The sequence below is a fragment of the Bidens hawaiensis genome, unplaced genomic scaffold (genome assembly GCF_021521415.1).
Source record: "Bidens hawaiensis isolate Kalapana, Puna unplaced genomic scaffold, B.hawaiensis_p1.1 tig00006085_1, whole genome shotgun sequence".
In the NCBI taxonomy this organism is placed as follows: Eukaryota; Viridiplantae; Streptophyta; class Magnoliopsida; order Asterales; family Asteraceae; genus Bidens; species Bidens hawaiensis.
Window position 1 is genome coordinate 263,772 of NW_027491404.1, and position 18,241 is coordinate 282,012.

At 37.7% G+C, this 18,241-nt stretch overlaps 1 protein-coding gene across 1 annotated transcript; it reads right to left on the bottom strand.

Annotated features, from left to right (window-relative positions):
• Window positions 1–586: 586 nt before the first annotated feature.
• Window positions 587–6,285, bottom strand: LOC143631507 (subtilisin-like protease SBT2.6). The gene is made up of 10 exons (XM_077100264.1): window positions 6,064–6,285; window positions 5,820–5,964; window positions 5,348–5,742; window positions 4,753–4,848; window positions 4,600–4,672; window positions 4,225–4,510; window positions 2,323–2,648; window positions 1,960–2,227; window positions 1,600–1,881; window positions 587–1,289 (listed from the first exon to the last, which is right to left on the bottom strand). Exons 1-10 carry the CDS (start codon window positions 6,246–6,248, stop codon window positions 883–885), a joined length of 2,463 nt encoding a protein of 820 aa, XP_076956379.1. The 5' UTR covers window positions 6,249–6,285; the 3' UTR covers window positions 587–882.
• Between the last annotated feature and the right edge of the window lie 11,956 nt (window positions 6,286–18,241).

An 18,241-nucleotide genomic window follows, 5' to 3' on the forward strand; every position in this document is an offset into this window, starting at 1 on the left:
AGATATGTGCATCGAAATCCTAGATCTTGTCAAACCACTATCACCACCTCCTTTCGGTTTGCTTTTTCTCATCCAACCCCACCAGAAAATCAAACATACAACAATGATGGGTGATGGCAATGGTGGTGTGGTAATCAGTGGTGGTGCATGTGGTGGTGATGCAAGGTGTTGGGATCAAATATATCTATGTGTGTACATACATATATATTATTCATTTATTATTGTTTTATATATCACGTCATAAAAACTAACAGAGTTAGACTCCGTTAGAAAAAATCCCGGTAGAGAAACTAGATTTAAAATGGGGACTACCCTGGTACATTCTATAGTTAGGATTAGCATCGGCCAATAGCTCAAAATTCATATTATTAAAATCCAATTTCCCAATATTTCTTTACAATAGTGGGTCTCTTAAGAGACTGGAGTACTGGACTTGGATCTGTCGTCCTACCTTTGGGCCGACCCTACGTCCAATTTTAGAGATTTTCTTAAAGCTTTGAACCTGAATACATTTACATAAATAGGTTTAAAACAAACATAGGGATCATATCAATTATATATCTTCTTGTTCCCAATGATATTTAGCTTTAAACATGCCAACACATATGGGCTACTTCAAAACTTCATTCTTTACATACACAAAAACTTATAATGCATCCCATGCCATCAAATTACCAAAACTAATGAACCGTGCTTTCCCTTTCGCCCGTACTTGTTAAGGAGCATACGGTACAGCCTGCAAAACGCGGACTTCACAACCAACCGCGGCTCACTAGCAAAACTAAATAGCATCGAAAGAAACCACCACCGTGCTACTTTCTCTTTACATATTTTCTTATTTCCCAACGGTTTTATAAAGAATATAATATCATATAACCCAAACTAATGGTCATAACCCGTGGCTACGACCGGCATCCTCACCTTATGCCCTCTGTTTCCTTTCAACAGAACCTCACCGAAACTGTAGCTCCCAGTGGTTGATCGAACCGTGAGTGTGACCGTAAACTTTTGTGAAGCACCTGGTCCGATGGTCATAGCAATAGGGCTTGTCTCAATGGCTATGGCTGGTGACATTCTAGCAGTGATGGTGTAGCTCTCTTCTTCATCAACATTTGTGACGGTTCGTGTTATGGTTTGAGTTCCCACAAGATGGGAAACTGTGATGGATGGATAATTTAAATTGTAAGGATGGCCGAGCGTGTAGTTACAAGGTTGATGCGTGTAGTTTACTATTTCACGAGAGTCGATTCCAGGTGTTGTGCATAAAAATCCCAAATAGTCTTCATATCCTGAAAGATAATACAGATCTGAGCATGTTTGGGATTGCTTCTTAAAAGTGCTTATGGCTTTTTGGAGAGGCAAAATATCCAAAATGCCCCTCCAAAATCACCAATTTGGAGCTTTTAGGTGCTTTTGGAGGGGCATTTTGGATATTTTGCCTCTCCAAAAAGCCATAAGCACTTTTAAGAAGCAATCCCAAACACCCCCCCTAGTAAGTTAAGCTTCTCAGCATATAATTGGTTCTAAAATAAACTCCCCTCTACAAATATATGTGTGTGTGTGTGTGTGTATTTTGAAACGAGTATTTTGGGAATGAACCTGCATCAAACACGAGTCCAGGATCAAGAGCAGCACGAGGATTAACATGGCCACTCCCATAATCAAAAGGTGTTGCAGATACAAAAGTCATTGCTTCAGAGCCCGAATATTGTTGGGCCAAAATGGGCCTCTCGGCCCGATCAAGCGTGTTTGAGGTTGTCATCAAGGAAGACTTAATAGCAGCAGGACTCCAATGCGGATGCTTTTGCTTTATTAAAGCCGCAATCCCGGCTATATGTGGTGCGGCCATGCTAGTTCCAGATATCATAGCGAAGTTCTCTCCTGTTTATTGAGGTTTATGATTTTATTAAATATACAAATTTATGATTTTAATTATTAATAAATAAAGTAGATATTTACCTTCGTAATTAGCCTCGTCTGTTCCGTTTGGGGACCAAGAAGCCCAGATCAATGAACCAGGTGCTAGAATATCCGGTTTTAAAAGATCTGCATCTTCAAATTTGTAATCTTTTATATTCGGGCCTCGAGCTGAAAACAATGCTACCATTGGTGCTGATTTATGAAGTATCGGCTCCAAACCGTCTCCAATGCTTCCAGTTGCCTTAAAACTCTTCACTCTCCCGGTCCAGTCTCGTGAAGTAGAGACGTTGTAATAATCAATAAGATCCTATAATAATAAATAAACAAAAATCAGACAGTTGTGTATTGGGTTATATGTACATTCACATTCGATGAGTTTTAAATATTATTTTTTTTAACTACCATTGAGTTGCTGACATCAGTGATGAGAATCCCAGGCATGCCAACGGGTACGGGGTCAAATTTGGTACCGGGAGAGGCGTTTTCTACAGCAAGAACAAAGCCAACCGCACCAAGGCTTTTGGCAGTTTCAGCAACTTTTTTAATCGAAGCGGAACCGCTTACAAAATTGAAAGAATAACCACACAGAAGGATGCTTCCTTTAACCATATTTCCATTTAAAACTTCGGGCCTCTGGCAGTCTGATGGGCTGAACTTCACAGCCGATGAATCCAGCAACACGTCATTAGCTGCCACCAGGGTAAATTTCTGATTTGGACCCGTGGAAGCTGCATTGTTGATCACAAATTAGAAGAATAATAATTATAATTCAAATAATATACAAACCAGTGGTTCCGGCTTGTGGTCCACCCAGTTATCATTATATGTGCAAGGCTTGTAATTTATAAATGCATTACGTTTACATGTGCAACCTACTGAATCTTATCAAAAAAGTTAGATTCTTATCGTGATAGTATACATTTTTGTAATCATATTCAACAATATTTATAAATATATGGACAGGCATTTTTCGGGTCGACCCATATAAAAAGTGTGTTTTATTTAGGCTTGTAAACGACCCGAACGTTCAGTGAACAGTATGAACCATTCAATGGGAAGTTCACTTATTTATTAAACGAACAAACATGAACAAAATACTTTGTTCGTTTAGTTAAACATGAACATGTCTCGTTCGTTCACTTCAAATTTGATTATGTTCACTCGTTTACACTCATTTATGTCCGTTAGTTTACACCTGTTTAAGCTCGTTAGCTAACGTCTTTTAATATAGTCATTTCAAAACTTTTTGGCCCGTTACAACTTAGGGGCTGTTTGGCAAACCTCTGAATGGGTAAGAGGCCTGAATGGGTAAGATGATCTGAACCAGTAAGAACTGAATGAAATACATCTGTTTGGTTAGACATCTGAATAACTGTGCAAAATTACTATTTTACCCCTTTACGTAGATTTGGTATTAATCTTATTCAAAAGATCTAAAGGATTTCAAACAAACTATATTTAGATTCATTATTGAAAAAAAAAATTTAATGTATTTTTCAGTTATCTAAACAAATACCGGAAATCATATCTATAATATTATAAATTAAAAGTTAGAAAATAAAAATTAACAATTCTTATTAGCTGTCGTCTTCTACTTTGTGCCTCTCATTTCCCAAGTCACCTAACTTTCTTCATCTTCAATTTTTCATCACCATCTCTGTTAAAAACAACCGTTTGAATCGTGACGGGGGTTCGTTCAAGATTCGTTGCAATTTGACCGGTGAAGATGCCTTTGGCGTGGTTGACCTTGGCACAAGCGCTACATCCGAGGAGTTTTCCGATGCTCTTCTCCATGGTGGTGGTGTGTGTCGGACACTAGCAGAGCAGAAGAGAAGGTGTGCGACTGCTTGAGGATGAACTAGGCAGGGGTAATTTGGCCTTTGTTTCATTCAGCGTCCATTTAATGCTGAGCCATTCAGAGGGTATTTATCTGACCGAATCAGACCCAAGAGTTGAACCAAACGCTCTGAATCTGACCGATTCAGACGTTTACCTCTTAATGGGACAGATTCAGACCATACCAAACAGCCCCTTAGTCTAGTTTTAATAATTTTCTCGGCCCAATACATTACTTTTAACTAGTCTTACCTCAGTTATGCTCGTTCATCTATGTTACGTTCAGTTATGTTCATCTATGTTCAGTTATATTCATTCATGAACCGTTCGTTTATAAAGTTCACGAACACGAGCATGATCCTTTTTCTTAACGAACGAACACGAACAGGAAAATCCCATTCATTTAACTGTTCGTGTTCGATCGTTTGTTCGGCTAAAGTTAAATGAACAAACACTAATTAAACTTACGTGATAAACCGAGACCAGCTAAAATTTTCCCGTTTCCTAACGTCAAATGGTTTTTGTATCTTCGGTCATCAACCGCAGCAGCTACAGAGGCAATCCATGGACTATAAGACACTATGGATTTGGCTAACGGGCCTCCGTTTCCGGAAGCTTGTGCAACAAAAATGCCAGCTTTAACCGCCGAAAGAAGTGTGGCATCAAACGGGTTTAAATATGTGGTCTTTGTGGTGGCAGGTGGACTGTTAGGCCCAACTGAGAGGTTCAGTATGTCAACACCGTCATAAACCGCCTGCGTTCACAAATGTTAAATATATGAAAGATAACTCTAGACACGTGTTTTGGTAAATTATATCATAAATAGTAATAATTTTAGTAAACCTGATCTATGGCAGCAACGACATCAGCAACAAATCCTCCAAACATCCGGTAGAGTGCCTTATAAACAGCAATTCTGTTTGCACATGATTATTATCTACAACATTAAAAAAAATGACTTTATGATGAAATTTGAATATTTTAGATGAAGTTCACCTTGCACGAGGGGCCATTCCACTCGCTTTTCCAAATTCATATCCTTGCACTTGCACGGGGATACCGTTGTTACCCGCAGCAATTGCAGCAGTGTGACTGTAAAACAATATTAACATTTTTAAAAAGACACCATATTTGACTTTTCAATGTCAAACTGCATGATTATTTGTAATACAAAGTATGATTGTGTAACAAAATGGTGGATGATAAAAATGTTAACGCAAAACGCATGTTAGCAATTTTATTAACCAGGTTTCCAAGCAACATGTTAGAAAAAAGCCAACATGCTTCAACTAGCTAGCATATTAGCTGTCACATCATTTTTACCATATAACTTTGTCTCACATTATCTAGAATCAATCTTTTATGACATTTTGATGTTCTTTTGGTACAACATTTAGTAAAGTTTAAAGCTTTTTCATGATGCAAATAAATTCATCCAATTTGCCCAATTTAGAAAGACAATAACTACCATTCTTCAAGAAACCAAATCACGGTAACCAAGTCTCGACAAAACTATCGATATTGCCAATTAATCATATTTTTAGTTAAAATGAAATATTTAACCTAGAACTATTAAAGCATTTGCACAAACCTTCCATGCCCGTCCCCGTCAAGTGGAGAATCAAAATCAACTTCAGGATTAAACGCACCCGCAGCAGTCGCAGCAGCTGCAAAATGTTGTGCGCCAACAATCTTCCCATTGCAAAAACTCTTCTTTGTACCGGGATCAACTTCACATTTCCCTCTATATTTAGGAACCGGACCATACGGTTCAGTAATCGTATTTTGAAAGCTCGGATGGTGCGGAAAAATACCCGAATCCACAAACCCAATCACAATCTCCTCCCCAGCCCGGTCAAACCCTCCACCCGTGGGCCACACACCCGTCGGAAGCCCCAAAAATTGCGGCGTGTGTGTAGTCAGTTTCCTCACTTTCCAATCTCTTTCCACTGATTTCACACCCGGGGCTCGGCTAAGCATCTCTGCCTGATAATATTATTTCAAAAAACACAATAAATTAAACTGAACAAGATAAGTAATCAACTAATCAACCTAAATTCAACCTGTTGCGGTGTAATGTGAACCGAAAACCCGTTGATGAGATGTTTGTAGCTGTAAAGCTTTTTATAGCTTCCGGCTTCGAATAATGATTCGAGTAGCGTATCGTGCCTTTGTTCGAGATGATTAGAGTATGATGCAACCAAATCACTGGGAATTAAACATAAAACAATACGAATGAAACTAATATTAAGTTATCCAACTAATAATAACAAATAGTAATAATTAAAAAAAAAAAAAAAAACTGACCTAGTGAAATCAAACTTGTGATGAGAATCAGCATTAGCAATAAGTTGAAAGCCATTAAGACCTCCTTTGTAACTTACCACAGGCTCTCCTTCAACAGTTACAATATAAACCTCTGATTTTGTGATTGAAAACAGATCAAGTAAGATACTAATAAATGTAATGACAGACCCAAGTGGCCTTAACATCTTCCTTGAGTGATCTACCAACTTCTTAATCAAACACCCAGATCTTGCAGCAGAGCAGGATAAAGAAAAGAAAAGAGATAAGGGTGTAGAGTGAGAATGTGGTGTGAGTGAGTGGAGGTTGTTAGGGTCTTAACAATTTTAAGGGGACATGGTAGCGATGATGGAGGGAGGGAGTGAGTGAGTGAGTGAGTGTGTGGAATTAATTAATGTTGATTATGATTTATCAACAATTTAGTTGGTGAGTATTATTCTTGTTATAAAAAGATATGTTTTTATTATAAAAAACTGTAAAGGATTGGATTTGATTTGATTTGATTTGATTTGATTTGATAATACTTAGATTTTTGTCTTTATTACAGCTTTAGTTGTTTGGTCTGGTAAGTTGATGTAAAAATCAACTCTAGAACGTCTCAAACTATTTTCATTTATACTCGATTTAATCTTCTCACGTTTCTAGCTTCCTTTATACGGTGCTTCTTCTTCTTCTTTTTTTTTTTATTAAAAATGTCTTCTTAACCTTATTTGTCTCCGTCGGGCAGGGCAGATCATGTGTACGTGTTTAGGTTTGTTGAATGTTTAATTTTTTGAAAAATCCTTTATTGAAAAAAGTTTGTGCGCTCTCTTTTTACTACAGACTTGGACCAAGTGCTTCTAATATCTTTTAGGAGTTGTTTGGTTTATTCAGATCTGAATGAGCCTCTGTCTCATTAAACAACAACAATAAGTCTGAATGATTCAGACATAATTTTAACCATTCAGATGTTTTTCTGTTTGAAATCAAACAATATGAAATCTAAATTAATTGGATGTTTACATCTAAATGAAACCATTCATATGTAAACAAACAACTCCTTAGTCTCTTCACATCCCATATCTACATTTCTATTTCCTCAAACCCTAACAACTCCAAACAACAAGTCATCCTGTCTAATTAAACAATATGACAAGTCACCCCGTTTAATTAAACAAATTTCTTCCATTTTCTTGTGAGATATCATATTCACAAGATAGTTAGCTTGTTTGTTATATGGCTTTCGCCACATGTTTTGCCTCGTCTAGAAGTTATAAGCATGTTAACAGTTGTTTCTTTAAGTATATGATTCTTTCCTTCTTTAAAGCATTTTTTTCAAAAAAACAAGGATGTGTAATCTCATGTTGTAAACATATTCACATAATTAATCACTCCAGTTTTTATTTTCTTGTTGAGTTGATTCATACCCTTGGTTTTGAACAAGACATACTTGTTAGTCGTTTCATTCATACTCTAATTAAATAAGTATATGTGGCAATATATCATGTTATCATCAATAAACGTGCTTAAGTACCTACTCCACATATCGTGATAATACATTTAACTCACACATTCATTTGGATGGTATCAAGATGGTTAATAATCTGTCAACCAAGTTGAATGATGTTCTTATAAGTTTGGTTTCAAAACATGCTTTAAATTTGGGATTTGAATCAATATAAAATGTTGTTATGTTGGTATATAATATTTAATTAAACGATGAATTAATTAAAAATTTACATAACCAAGTTAATCGTTCCAAACATTAGAAAGTTTAAACATATAAGAAGTAGGAGCCATTTTATTCGTTTCATTTTCGGCAACCATTACATTTAGTTTGAGTGTACCATTAAGGGCATAACTCTTTCCTACAAGCATTTCACGTTTGGTCAACATGACCTTATCAATTTAAAAATACTAAACGAAATCTAAGTTATTTAGTGACCATCCTAATACAAGTCCACCATCTACGCCCTCTTATGCCTTGACAACTTCACTCCTTAATGCTTATCATTGGCTAGCACAATGACCCATCCTTGTTACAATTGTAACATTTTTCTTAGAACGACTTACCTTCTTTCTCACAACCATTTTCCTTGTCCAAAATGTGCAAACTTTTCTTTTCCTTTCCCGTTGTTTGCATTGCTTCCTTTAGTGCATTGGCCACACTCAACCACATTTTCCTTTGCTAAAGCATGCAAATGCATAACGGCTTCTCAGTTATGACATCTTGATGCTCTCTTCGATGCGGAGACGAATCAAAAGTTCATGCACATTTATCTCTTTCTACCGGTGTTTTAGGTAGTTCATGAACTCAATCTAATTAGGAGACAACTTCTCAATAATTGTTGTCACGACATGAATATCATGGAGCATAACTTCCAAGAGCTGAACTTTTAGTGGTCACAGACTCATAGTCTTCGAGTCAACCATCTTATAGTCCAAGAAACCGGCCAACACAAATTTTTTTGCTACGACATTCTTCATTCTATACTTTTGTTTAAGACCCCAAAACTCTTTAATAGTATTTATCAAGCAATACAAGTAATGTGTTCACACGTCCATTCAACACGCAACAAAAATACAAGAACCCCGCATGCTTCCAAGTATCTACAACACTTACAACTTATGTTTCGCAAGGTTTAGCTGGTTGGATAGTAGATTCTGTTAAGAACCTCGCAAGGTTTAAGCTACTGAGATAATAGAAAATCTTATGTTTCGCCTTTTAAAGTACAAAATAGAAAATTTGTGGTTTCTCAACGTGATTGTCAACAATGTTTGCTACAGTTTGATTAGCAACCAAACACAATTCGCTCGCATTGTTTGATGTCATTTTTATAGAAATGAAAATTGAACATGTTAACATTCATAAAAATTCCTTTCGGTCAAAATAACAATGTAAAGGTTAATCATCGTTTAAAAGTTTTAATGACATGAATGAACTCGATTTCATTGTTAGATAATGCGTTGGCTGTTGGTAAAAGTTATAATTTGTGTATACGTATAACTTAAAGCCTAAAAGCCACTGCCTATGTTTAAATAGTAGTATTCCTTGCCTTCAAAACAATTCCACAGCCGTCGTTTAATCAAAAAAAAGCTTTTACGTCACGTTTCGTGGTGAATCATGTTCTATAGTGAAAAATTATAATCATGGTTATAACAGATACCAAACGACGTTGTTTTGTTTAACGAATCACGTGAGTTGCATGTGTGAAGACATGTGCATATCTATGTTTATATGTATATGCTTACATATGCCCTTATTAAGCCGACTGGAAAGCATTGCATTTATTCGACCATGCAATAATTTAATAACAATAAAATGATTTGTTAGAAGAGTTTATATCTAAATTAGTTTCATTCATATAATTGTATAAATCAATTTGCAATAGTCTTTTCATGATGTACTAATTAACTCATGTAATGTAATTATCATATTTTCTAAAATATACTTAGTTGTTACTCCTATAACACTAGTTTTTTAGTGTCAACTAGCATAGCCAAGTGTAACTCGACTAAGCTCGAGTTCGGATTATTTAACTTAAAAAAACTTATTGTTGAACACAGTTGTTTAACTTAGTAGAGCGGTTGTTTAACTCACTAGATCTTGACATCACGCTTTTCTAGTTTTTTTTTAAACAATAATTTTTTTTATTCTCCATCTTTTGCCTCTTGCGAGGTTCGAATACCTGCCTTTGTTGGGTAATTAACACCAACACCTTTTACCTCTGGTTTGTTATTTATTAACTAGCTATTGATCAAAATTTATCTATAATTATAATTATCTATATCTATATAACATAATATATGTACATACTATGTACTCTTTTATCATATTCTATATATAACAACTTTTTCGCTATGTAAGTATATCATACTAAAAAATTTTATTATAGTTACAATATTATTATATTAACAATATGTCCGTTTAGCATCAAAAGTCCAATCAGTAGCGAAGTTTAGACAAATTCGTCAAAAGGGACTCAAAATGTATTTAAAAAAATCATAAACAAGGGGGCCCAATCAAATTTTCAGGAATAACTAGTAAATTTATACTACGTATACAAATTTTCGAGCGAAGTTGGGTAAAATTACACTAATACACAACATCAAAAAGAAATTTAAAAAAAAATAGGGGAGGTCGGGCCACCCTAGGCCCTCACTAAGCTTCGCCCTTGACTCCTTGAGTCAAATCAAACTTGATGTATGAAGCTTGAACTCACACTTGAACATGCTTGCTAAGTTAACTCAAATATAGGCTTGTGTAGTTGTGTTTGTATAAGATAACTTAAGCTCTAGGTGATTTAAGCTTGACTCAATTCAAGCCAACTTAAACTCGTCTCTATACAAAATTTTCATGTAGTCTATAAATAACTAATCACTTATAATCTTAAAGTGGTTTATATTATTTTCAGAAATACATATTATATTAAATCTTTAAAAATATAATATATATCCCAATCCCATACCCAACTTTACAGTTTTCTTATTGAAAAATATGGTCATTTAACTTATGTTGTAGCACATGTGTGGGGAACCGCAATTGTCGCTAACTAAAAACATAAGCATGTGAGCACAGTTATGTTTGCATCTCCGTGATAGCAACCCCCAACAGTCCAACACCTTTCTTTTTTATTCTTTTCGTCTAAAGCTATTAAAAGTATTTTCTTTTTTCTTTCTTTATATGCTACTTAATTGTTGTATATCATTTAGAATTTATTAGGTGAATAATTTTGTATGGTTATATTGAATTTTGCATATAATAATCCCTCTTCCTTTTCATCGTACTGTAGTTGGTCACTACTGCCCTACCCACCACGGCACCACCTATGGTGTTATCTATTCAGTGATAATTAATTAGCTTTCTTTAATCTAGTATTGTGGACCTCAACTCATTATAAGTATATCCAAGTTTTCGTGTGTTTCCTTTTGCCGCCACACCTAGGTGTAAACAAGAGGATCGCTCACAAGTTATTTGAGATCGACTGGATAAAAGCTTGGATTGAAAAATGTTTAAATGTTTGAGGCCTTATTGGGGCATTTTTAAGAAATGGGTCGGAGCTTGAGCTTCAAGTATATATTTTGACAATCGTGAATCCAAAAAACTTAAATGATCCTATTGTTTAGATAAATTTAATATCATACTATACGCATAGATCGTTTGTCCAAAGCAATGGAGAGATAGACAGTGATATAAGCCACCGCATACAAGCTGGATGTTGTAGGTGGAAAGCAGCCACTGGGGTTTTATACGACAAGCGGTTCCCATCTAAATTAAAGGGGAAATTTTATAGAGTCGCAGCTAGACCTGCAATGTTGTATGAAACAGACTGTTGGGCCATCAAGAAGACACAGGCGCGCAAGATGGAGGTAGCAGAGATGAGGATGCTGAGGTGGATGTGCGGACACACTAGATTAGATAGGATTAGAAATGAGGTCTTTAGGGAAAGGTTAGGAATAGTTTGCATATAAGAGAAAATAAAGGAAGGGAGATTGAGATGGTTTGGGCATGTGAAGAGGAGACCGACAACAGCGCCAATCAGAGTAGTGGAAACCTTCAGTGTGGAAGGAAAGAGGAGCAGAGGCATGCCTAAATTGACTTGGGATGAGAGAATTAGACATGACTTGACAGAGTTGCACCTCTCTGAGGACATGGTCCAGGATAGAAATTCGTGGAGACGTAGGATTAAGGCTAGCGACTTCTAGGGGAAGGTATCTGTTAGGGCAAGTAAATTTGACACTGAGGATATGTTATTCTTGATGATAGTTCTGGATCAATTATCCTTCTGAAGGGCTCCGAAGCTGTGATAGGATCAAGGATCCTCAACAGTTGGTATTATTAACAATTGTTTCCTATGTGTAGGTTGTTATTCCATAAGAGCAACGGCTACAAGACTTATTCCACCAGAATTCTCGTTAATGGACTTGTCAAACACGTGGTCAAAAGTGACGTTGAAGATAGTGGGAAGATGGCGGAAATGTAGGACTAAGTAGTTAGTTGTTATTTTCTTTTCTTTTTATACCGAGTTATGATCAATGCTAGGTCAGACAGTTACACACGCACTTGTTAGCCTTCATTCGCATACTCTAGCTGATAGTTCTCTGTAATCACACACACATAGCTTTATTGTATTTGTTGATCATAAACTCCACCCATTGTAACCCTTTTTTGATATTAATAAAGTGGTGATAGACGATTTGTCATCACCCGGGGTTTTTTTTCCTTTGATATAAATAAGATCAAGGGGTTTTTCCTCGCAACAAATCACGGTGTTCATTTCTAATTCGTTCATATATTCGCTGTTATCATTTTAGCACTGAACCTCACATAACGAATTTGGATACATTATCCTTAGTAGATTTTTGTCCAAAACAATTTGGCGCCCAACATGGGGCAATTGGTGCTATAACCCATATTACTTCATATCAATTTTCAACCTTTCATACCTATATTAGCATCAATGGCCTCTCAGTTGACCTCTGCTTCATCAACCATGCCATCTTAGGTTCCTCTCTCATCAAGAACTTTGCCGCCGATGCCTCCTCCAATCACGGGAGCACCACGGGCTGCTGCTGCTGGAAACAAGATGCAACTACCAGTCTTCCCGAGCTCGAAAACCACCGCTGTCACTTCGGTGGTCAATACTAACGATGATGTTTCTGCTATGTTTTTACAGGTTAAAGCATACATGGAGCAACAGAACAAGACTAACCAGAGGATCCTTAAGGAGATAGAAGACCTCAAGAGGACTAAGAGGCCAACGGAGGATCAGACTCCCTTGGTGCCTAGGATGCTAGATTTCACCACTCCAGGATCCTTGGCTCAATTCAGGCAAGGATCATCTATCCTTCAGCAGGGATCTATGGGTCATAAAACTCAAGGATCCTCTATCTTCCAGCCAGGATCATCCATCCTTAATCAAGGATCCGTGGGCCAACAGGTTCAAGGGTTCTCGACTTTAACCTATCCTCCAGTTAGGGTAGCAAACTCAAGGATCCTATAAATTTCCTCAAGGATTATCAATCCTTCAACCGGGATCCTCTGGGGTATGCTATCAAGGATCCTTCAAATTTGAGCCTCAAGGATCCTTCGGAATTCAGCATCAGAGATAGTCGGAAGTCCATGAAGGAGATATTATCCCCATGCAGACTATCACGTCTGTTGGACCAACTCCTATAGCGAACACTTCTTACCTAAGCCACTCTTCTGGGATGCCGACATTTACGCAACAAAAAGGTAACTTGTATGATCCTATATCCTTAGATGCTAATCGTGGTTCCATGCAGGATGTAGGTATTAACCAAGCTATGGCTAAGGAACTGCAAAAGCTAAAGGATATGATATCCAGCGTACCAGGGGTGGTCCGACCGATTCCTGAAATACCAGAAGGGAGCCACACGTTATCAAGATTTGCTCCACCTATTTGTGATGCTGAAATCCCAAAGCGATTCCAGACCCCCAACATGAAGACTTATAATGGGACCACGAATCCTGAAGAGCATATTGCTCAATATAGGGAGATGATGGAGATTAATCCAATTCTTGAAAGACTCAAGGAGGCTTGTCTATGCAAGGGTTTCGGATCCATACTAACGGGATCTGCACTCAAATGGCTGCTAAGTCTCTCTCCTTACTCTGTTAATTCATTTTCTCATTTAGTTAACTTGTTCATCAGTCAATTTTCTTGTAGTAGGAAATTTACTAGTGATTTATAATGAGTTTTCCAGCCTTATGACGAATCCCTTAGGGATTTCGTTACAAGGTTTGGCAGGGAAGCTTTGAAAATCCCCAATCTTGATATGGCTACTGCTGTTGAAGCATTTAAGATGGGACTTCAGAGGGGCTCCCTATTTTATGATGATCTTGTAATGACTCCTTGCAGGTCTTTAGATGAAGTAAGGAATAGAGCCCTGAGATTCATACGGTTAGAGGATGACAAGAGGATCCAGGAACGATCAGGGGTTCAGACAAAACAAGAAACTTTTGACAAGAAACAAGGATCCTCGTTCAAGAACAATAACACGAGACCCTACTCCAAATTGAACAATCAAAATGTCCGAGCTGTAGAAGAAGGAGATGATGAAAATGATGAATACCCGAGCATCTTAGAATATTGCTTCTCAGTAGATACTCATGGTTTAATTTGTGCCATGAAGGATCTAGGTGAGAAGACAAGGTGGCCCCGAAAGAACGAGAAAACAACATCCTTCAAAGACAAGTCCAAATGGTGTGCATTCCATGAGGATTTCGGCCATTTGACTGATGATTGTATTGGCTTAAGGAGGGAAATTTGATACCTCCTGAGCAAAAACCACTTCAAGGAACTCTTGGGAAGGAAAAAGTCTAGGATCCAGGATCCTGAAGAGATGCCTCAAAAAGTAACTCCGCCCCCACCAGACGCATAAGTAATCAACTTCATTTCCAGTGGCTCAGACATGTGCGGAACTTTTTTCTCCGCAGCTAAAAGACTCGCCAAGGAGACCAAGTTGGACAACGGGGAACGACCAGTTATATCCACCACTTTGACGACTGACAAAAGAATGAATAAGATAAATCAAACATCCAGGATCCACATCACGAAGGTTTGATTGTCACTTTGTTTATTTCTAACCATTATGTACGCAGGATCCTAGTCGATGGTGGAAGCTCAGTCAACATCATCCAACATGATGTTCTGCAGAAAATGAACATCCCCGATTCAGAGATCATTCCAAGGACGTCGGTGCTAATTGGATTCAGTGGAGAAACCAAGAAAACATTGGAGGACATTAACCTCCCAATATACATCGAAGGATTAAATTCTTACCAAAGATTCTGTGTTATTGATAACCTATCTTGTTGCAATGTTATAATAGGTAGGCCTTGGCTACATGGAATGAAGGCGGTGGCTTATACTTACCATCAATGCATCAAATTACCAACCCCTTGGGGAGTAGTAAGGATAGATGGTGATCGGGTGGAGGCCAAGAACTATTATTCTTCATCTATGAAGCCGACAGCTAAACAGACAATAGCATAGCAACCACAGCAGCATCCTAGGGATGTGCTGGAAGCTCGGGAGCAAGACATAAAAGAAGTATCCTTGGATCCCGAAGATCCAGATGTAAAGGTGTTCCTAGGATCTAGTAACCCTAGTGAGATGAGGAGGATCTAATATCCTTATTAAAGCGAAGAAAATCCACGTTTGCCTTCAGACATTCGGACATGACAGGTATTTCTAAGGTGGTAATTACTCACAAGTTAGGCCTTGATTTATCTATTAAACCCGTCCATCAAGAGCGAAGAAAATTCGCTCCTGAGAGGAACATGATCATACAAGAAGAAGTTGAAAAACTTCTTAAGGCCGGTATGATCAGAGAGGTTAAGTATCCTCGATGGTTGGCTAATGTGGTTGTTGTTTCTAAAAATAATGGAAAGTGGAGGGTGTGGTGGCGATTTCACTTATATAAATAAGGCATGCCCTAAAGATCCTTTCCCATTACTACATATAGACTCCATGGTAGATGCAACGGCATGACATGAATTACTTACCTTTATGGATGCTTCCTCTGGATTTCAACAAATTCAGATGGAACTATCTGATCAAGAGGATACAACATTCATGACTCCTACCGGCATATACTGTTATATTGCTATGCAGTTTGGACTAAGAAATGCAGGGGCAACATATCAAAGATTGGTGAATATGAAAGGATCAATTAGGCAAAACCATGGAAGTCTACATAGACGACATGGTTGTCAAGTCTAAGAGGGCTGAAGACCACCTTAAAGACTTGAAGGAAGCGTTCAATATCCTTGACCAATATAACATGAACTTGAACCCGTTAAAATGCCATTTTGGTGTTAAGGCCAGAAAGTTTCTAGGATATATGGTGACAAAAAGAGGGATAGAAGCAAGCCCCGAGCAGATAGAAGCCATCATCAAGTTAAAGTCTCCTGCAAATGCTAAAGATGTCCAAAGGCTGACAGGGAGAAAGCTGCTCTCAACAGATTCATTTCCAAATCCTCTGAGAAGTGCAAAGATTTCTACGACATTCTTAGGAAAAATAAGAAGTTCGAATGGACAGAGAAGCATGAGGCTGCACTCAAAGCCTTAAAGGATTACTTATCCTCTGCACCAGCTCTGATGAAGCCTGTGGATGAAGAATCCTTATATCTGTATCTCTGTTTCAGGAAATGTTGTAAGTGCTGTCCTTGTGAAGGATCACGAAGGTGAAGAGCATCCTGTTTATTATGTAAGTAAAAGTCTTCTAGATGCTGAAGCCAGGTATTCTCATTTAGAAAAATTAATTCTTGCACTTATTATGGCTTCTACTAAATTGAGACATTACTTTGAGACTCATACTATTATTTTGAGAACTAACTATCATGTTAAGAATGTCCTTAGAAAGCCAGAATTATCATGGAGGATGGCGAAATGGGCTGTGAAGTTGAGTGCGTATGATATTCAATATGAGCCCAGAACAACCATCAAATCACATGCACTCGCAGATTTTGTGGCTGATTTCAGTAGCGACATGCAGAAAGAAGCCGACTTGGAGGTTCAACAACTAGAAGAAACCAAGGATCCTTGGATCCTCTTTACAGATGGAGCTTCCAATGTAAGAGGAACAAGATTAGGTATCCTACTAAAATCGCCACAGGAGGACATATTACCCCAGTCTATAATAGCCTGTGAGTTTCAAGCGACGAATAATGAGGCAAAGTATGAAGCTCTAATCGCAGGTTTGCAATTAGCTAAATGCATGAGGATCAGGTATCTTCAAGTATATATAGATTCATTGTTGATAGATAACCACTTTAATGGCTCATATGCTGTTAAAGGTGAAAAACTAATCAAATATCTAGATGTTGTGAAGGAATTAGCAAAATCCTTCGAATTGTTATACATGTACCAAGGGAAGAGAATGCTGGGGTAGATGCTTTGGCTAGTTTAGCTTCATCTTTTAAGATTCCAGAATATACGAAGATCCCAATCATTCATATACTCTCGCCAGGAATAGGAGAACAAGAAGTTGGGGAGATAACGACTAACAAAGAGATTGTACTTTGGATCCATTATCCTCGAATAATCAAGGATCTTGGATCCTCCCAATCAAGAAGTACATTCAAACTGAAGAGATTCCAACCACGGAGAATCCTAAGTTCTTCAAACTTAAGTTATCACAATACATTATATTACACGATATTTTGTATAGAAAATCTCTTGGAGAACCCTACTTGAGGTGTATCAAAGATCCTGAAATTCAAGAGGTACTTAAAGACTTTCATGAAGGTGACTGTGGTAATCACACCGGAGGTAGAGCCCTATTCTCTAGAATTCTGAGAACAGGTTACTACTGGCCAACCATGAAAAGAGATGCCGTGGAATATTCAAAAGAAGTGTGACTCATGTCAAAGGCACGACAACATCCTACATCAGCAAGCGGAGCCTATGTATCCTATATCCTCGTCATGGCCTTTCATGAAGTGGGGCATAGATATCATTGGTAAGCTGTCTAAAGCCCTAGGAGGAAAAGTATTCATGCTTGCAATGACTGATTACTTTTCAAAGTGGATAGAAGAAAAAGCTTTTGTTCAAGTACGCGAAAAAGAGGTGATATCCTTTATTAAAAGAAATATTATTAATAGATTTGGTATCCCTTCATAAATTATTTGTGACAATGGTTCCCAGTTTATCGGGAAAAGAACCACTAACTTTTTGTGACAGTTGGGGCATCAAGATGATTACCTCTACTCTGGTGCATCCTCAAGCTAATGGTCAGGCGAAATCAAGTAACAAGAGCATCATCAACAATTTAAAGAAAAAACTATGATCCAAAAAAGGCAAGTGGGCCGATGAGCTACCATATATACTTTGGGCTGAAAGGACAACACCAAAGAATGCAACAAGTCAAACACCTTTCTCATTGGTGTTCGGCTCGGAAGCTGTAATCCCTATAGAAATAGTAGTTCCCACTGCCATAACAAGCATCCATGATCCTGAAGCCAATGAAGAAATCCTTCTTGAAGACTTGGATACTGTTGAAGAGCTCAGAGACCTAGCCAAGATCAGAATGGCAGCATATCAGCAAAAGGTAGCTGGGGCATACAACAAAAGCATAAGGATCAGAAGATTTCAAGAAGGAGATCTAGTTTTGAGAAAAGCCTTCCAAAACACCACCAATCCGGCAGATGGGAAGCTAGCACCCAAGTGGGAAG

What these genes read in the sequence shown, in the direction of transcription:
- LOC143631507 (XM_077100264.1), bottom strand. Translation starts at nt 6,248, where the DNA reads ATGTTAAGGCCACTTGGGTCTGTCATTACATTTATTAGTATCTTACTT. An exon ending in AGCTGGTCTCGGTTTATCAC is followed by an intron (nt 2,649 to 4,224) that starts GTAAGTTTAATT and finishes TCAACAATGCAG; the next exon opens with CTTCCACGGGTCCAAATCAG. An exon ending in AGACGAGGCTAATTACGAAG is followed by an intron (nt 1,882 to 1,959) that starts GTAAATATCTAC and finishes CTCAATAAACAG; the next exon opens with GAGAGAACTTCGCTATGATA.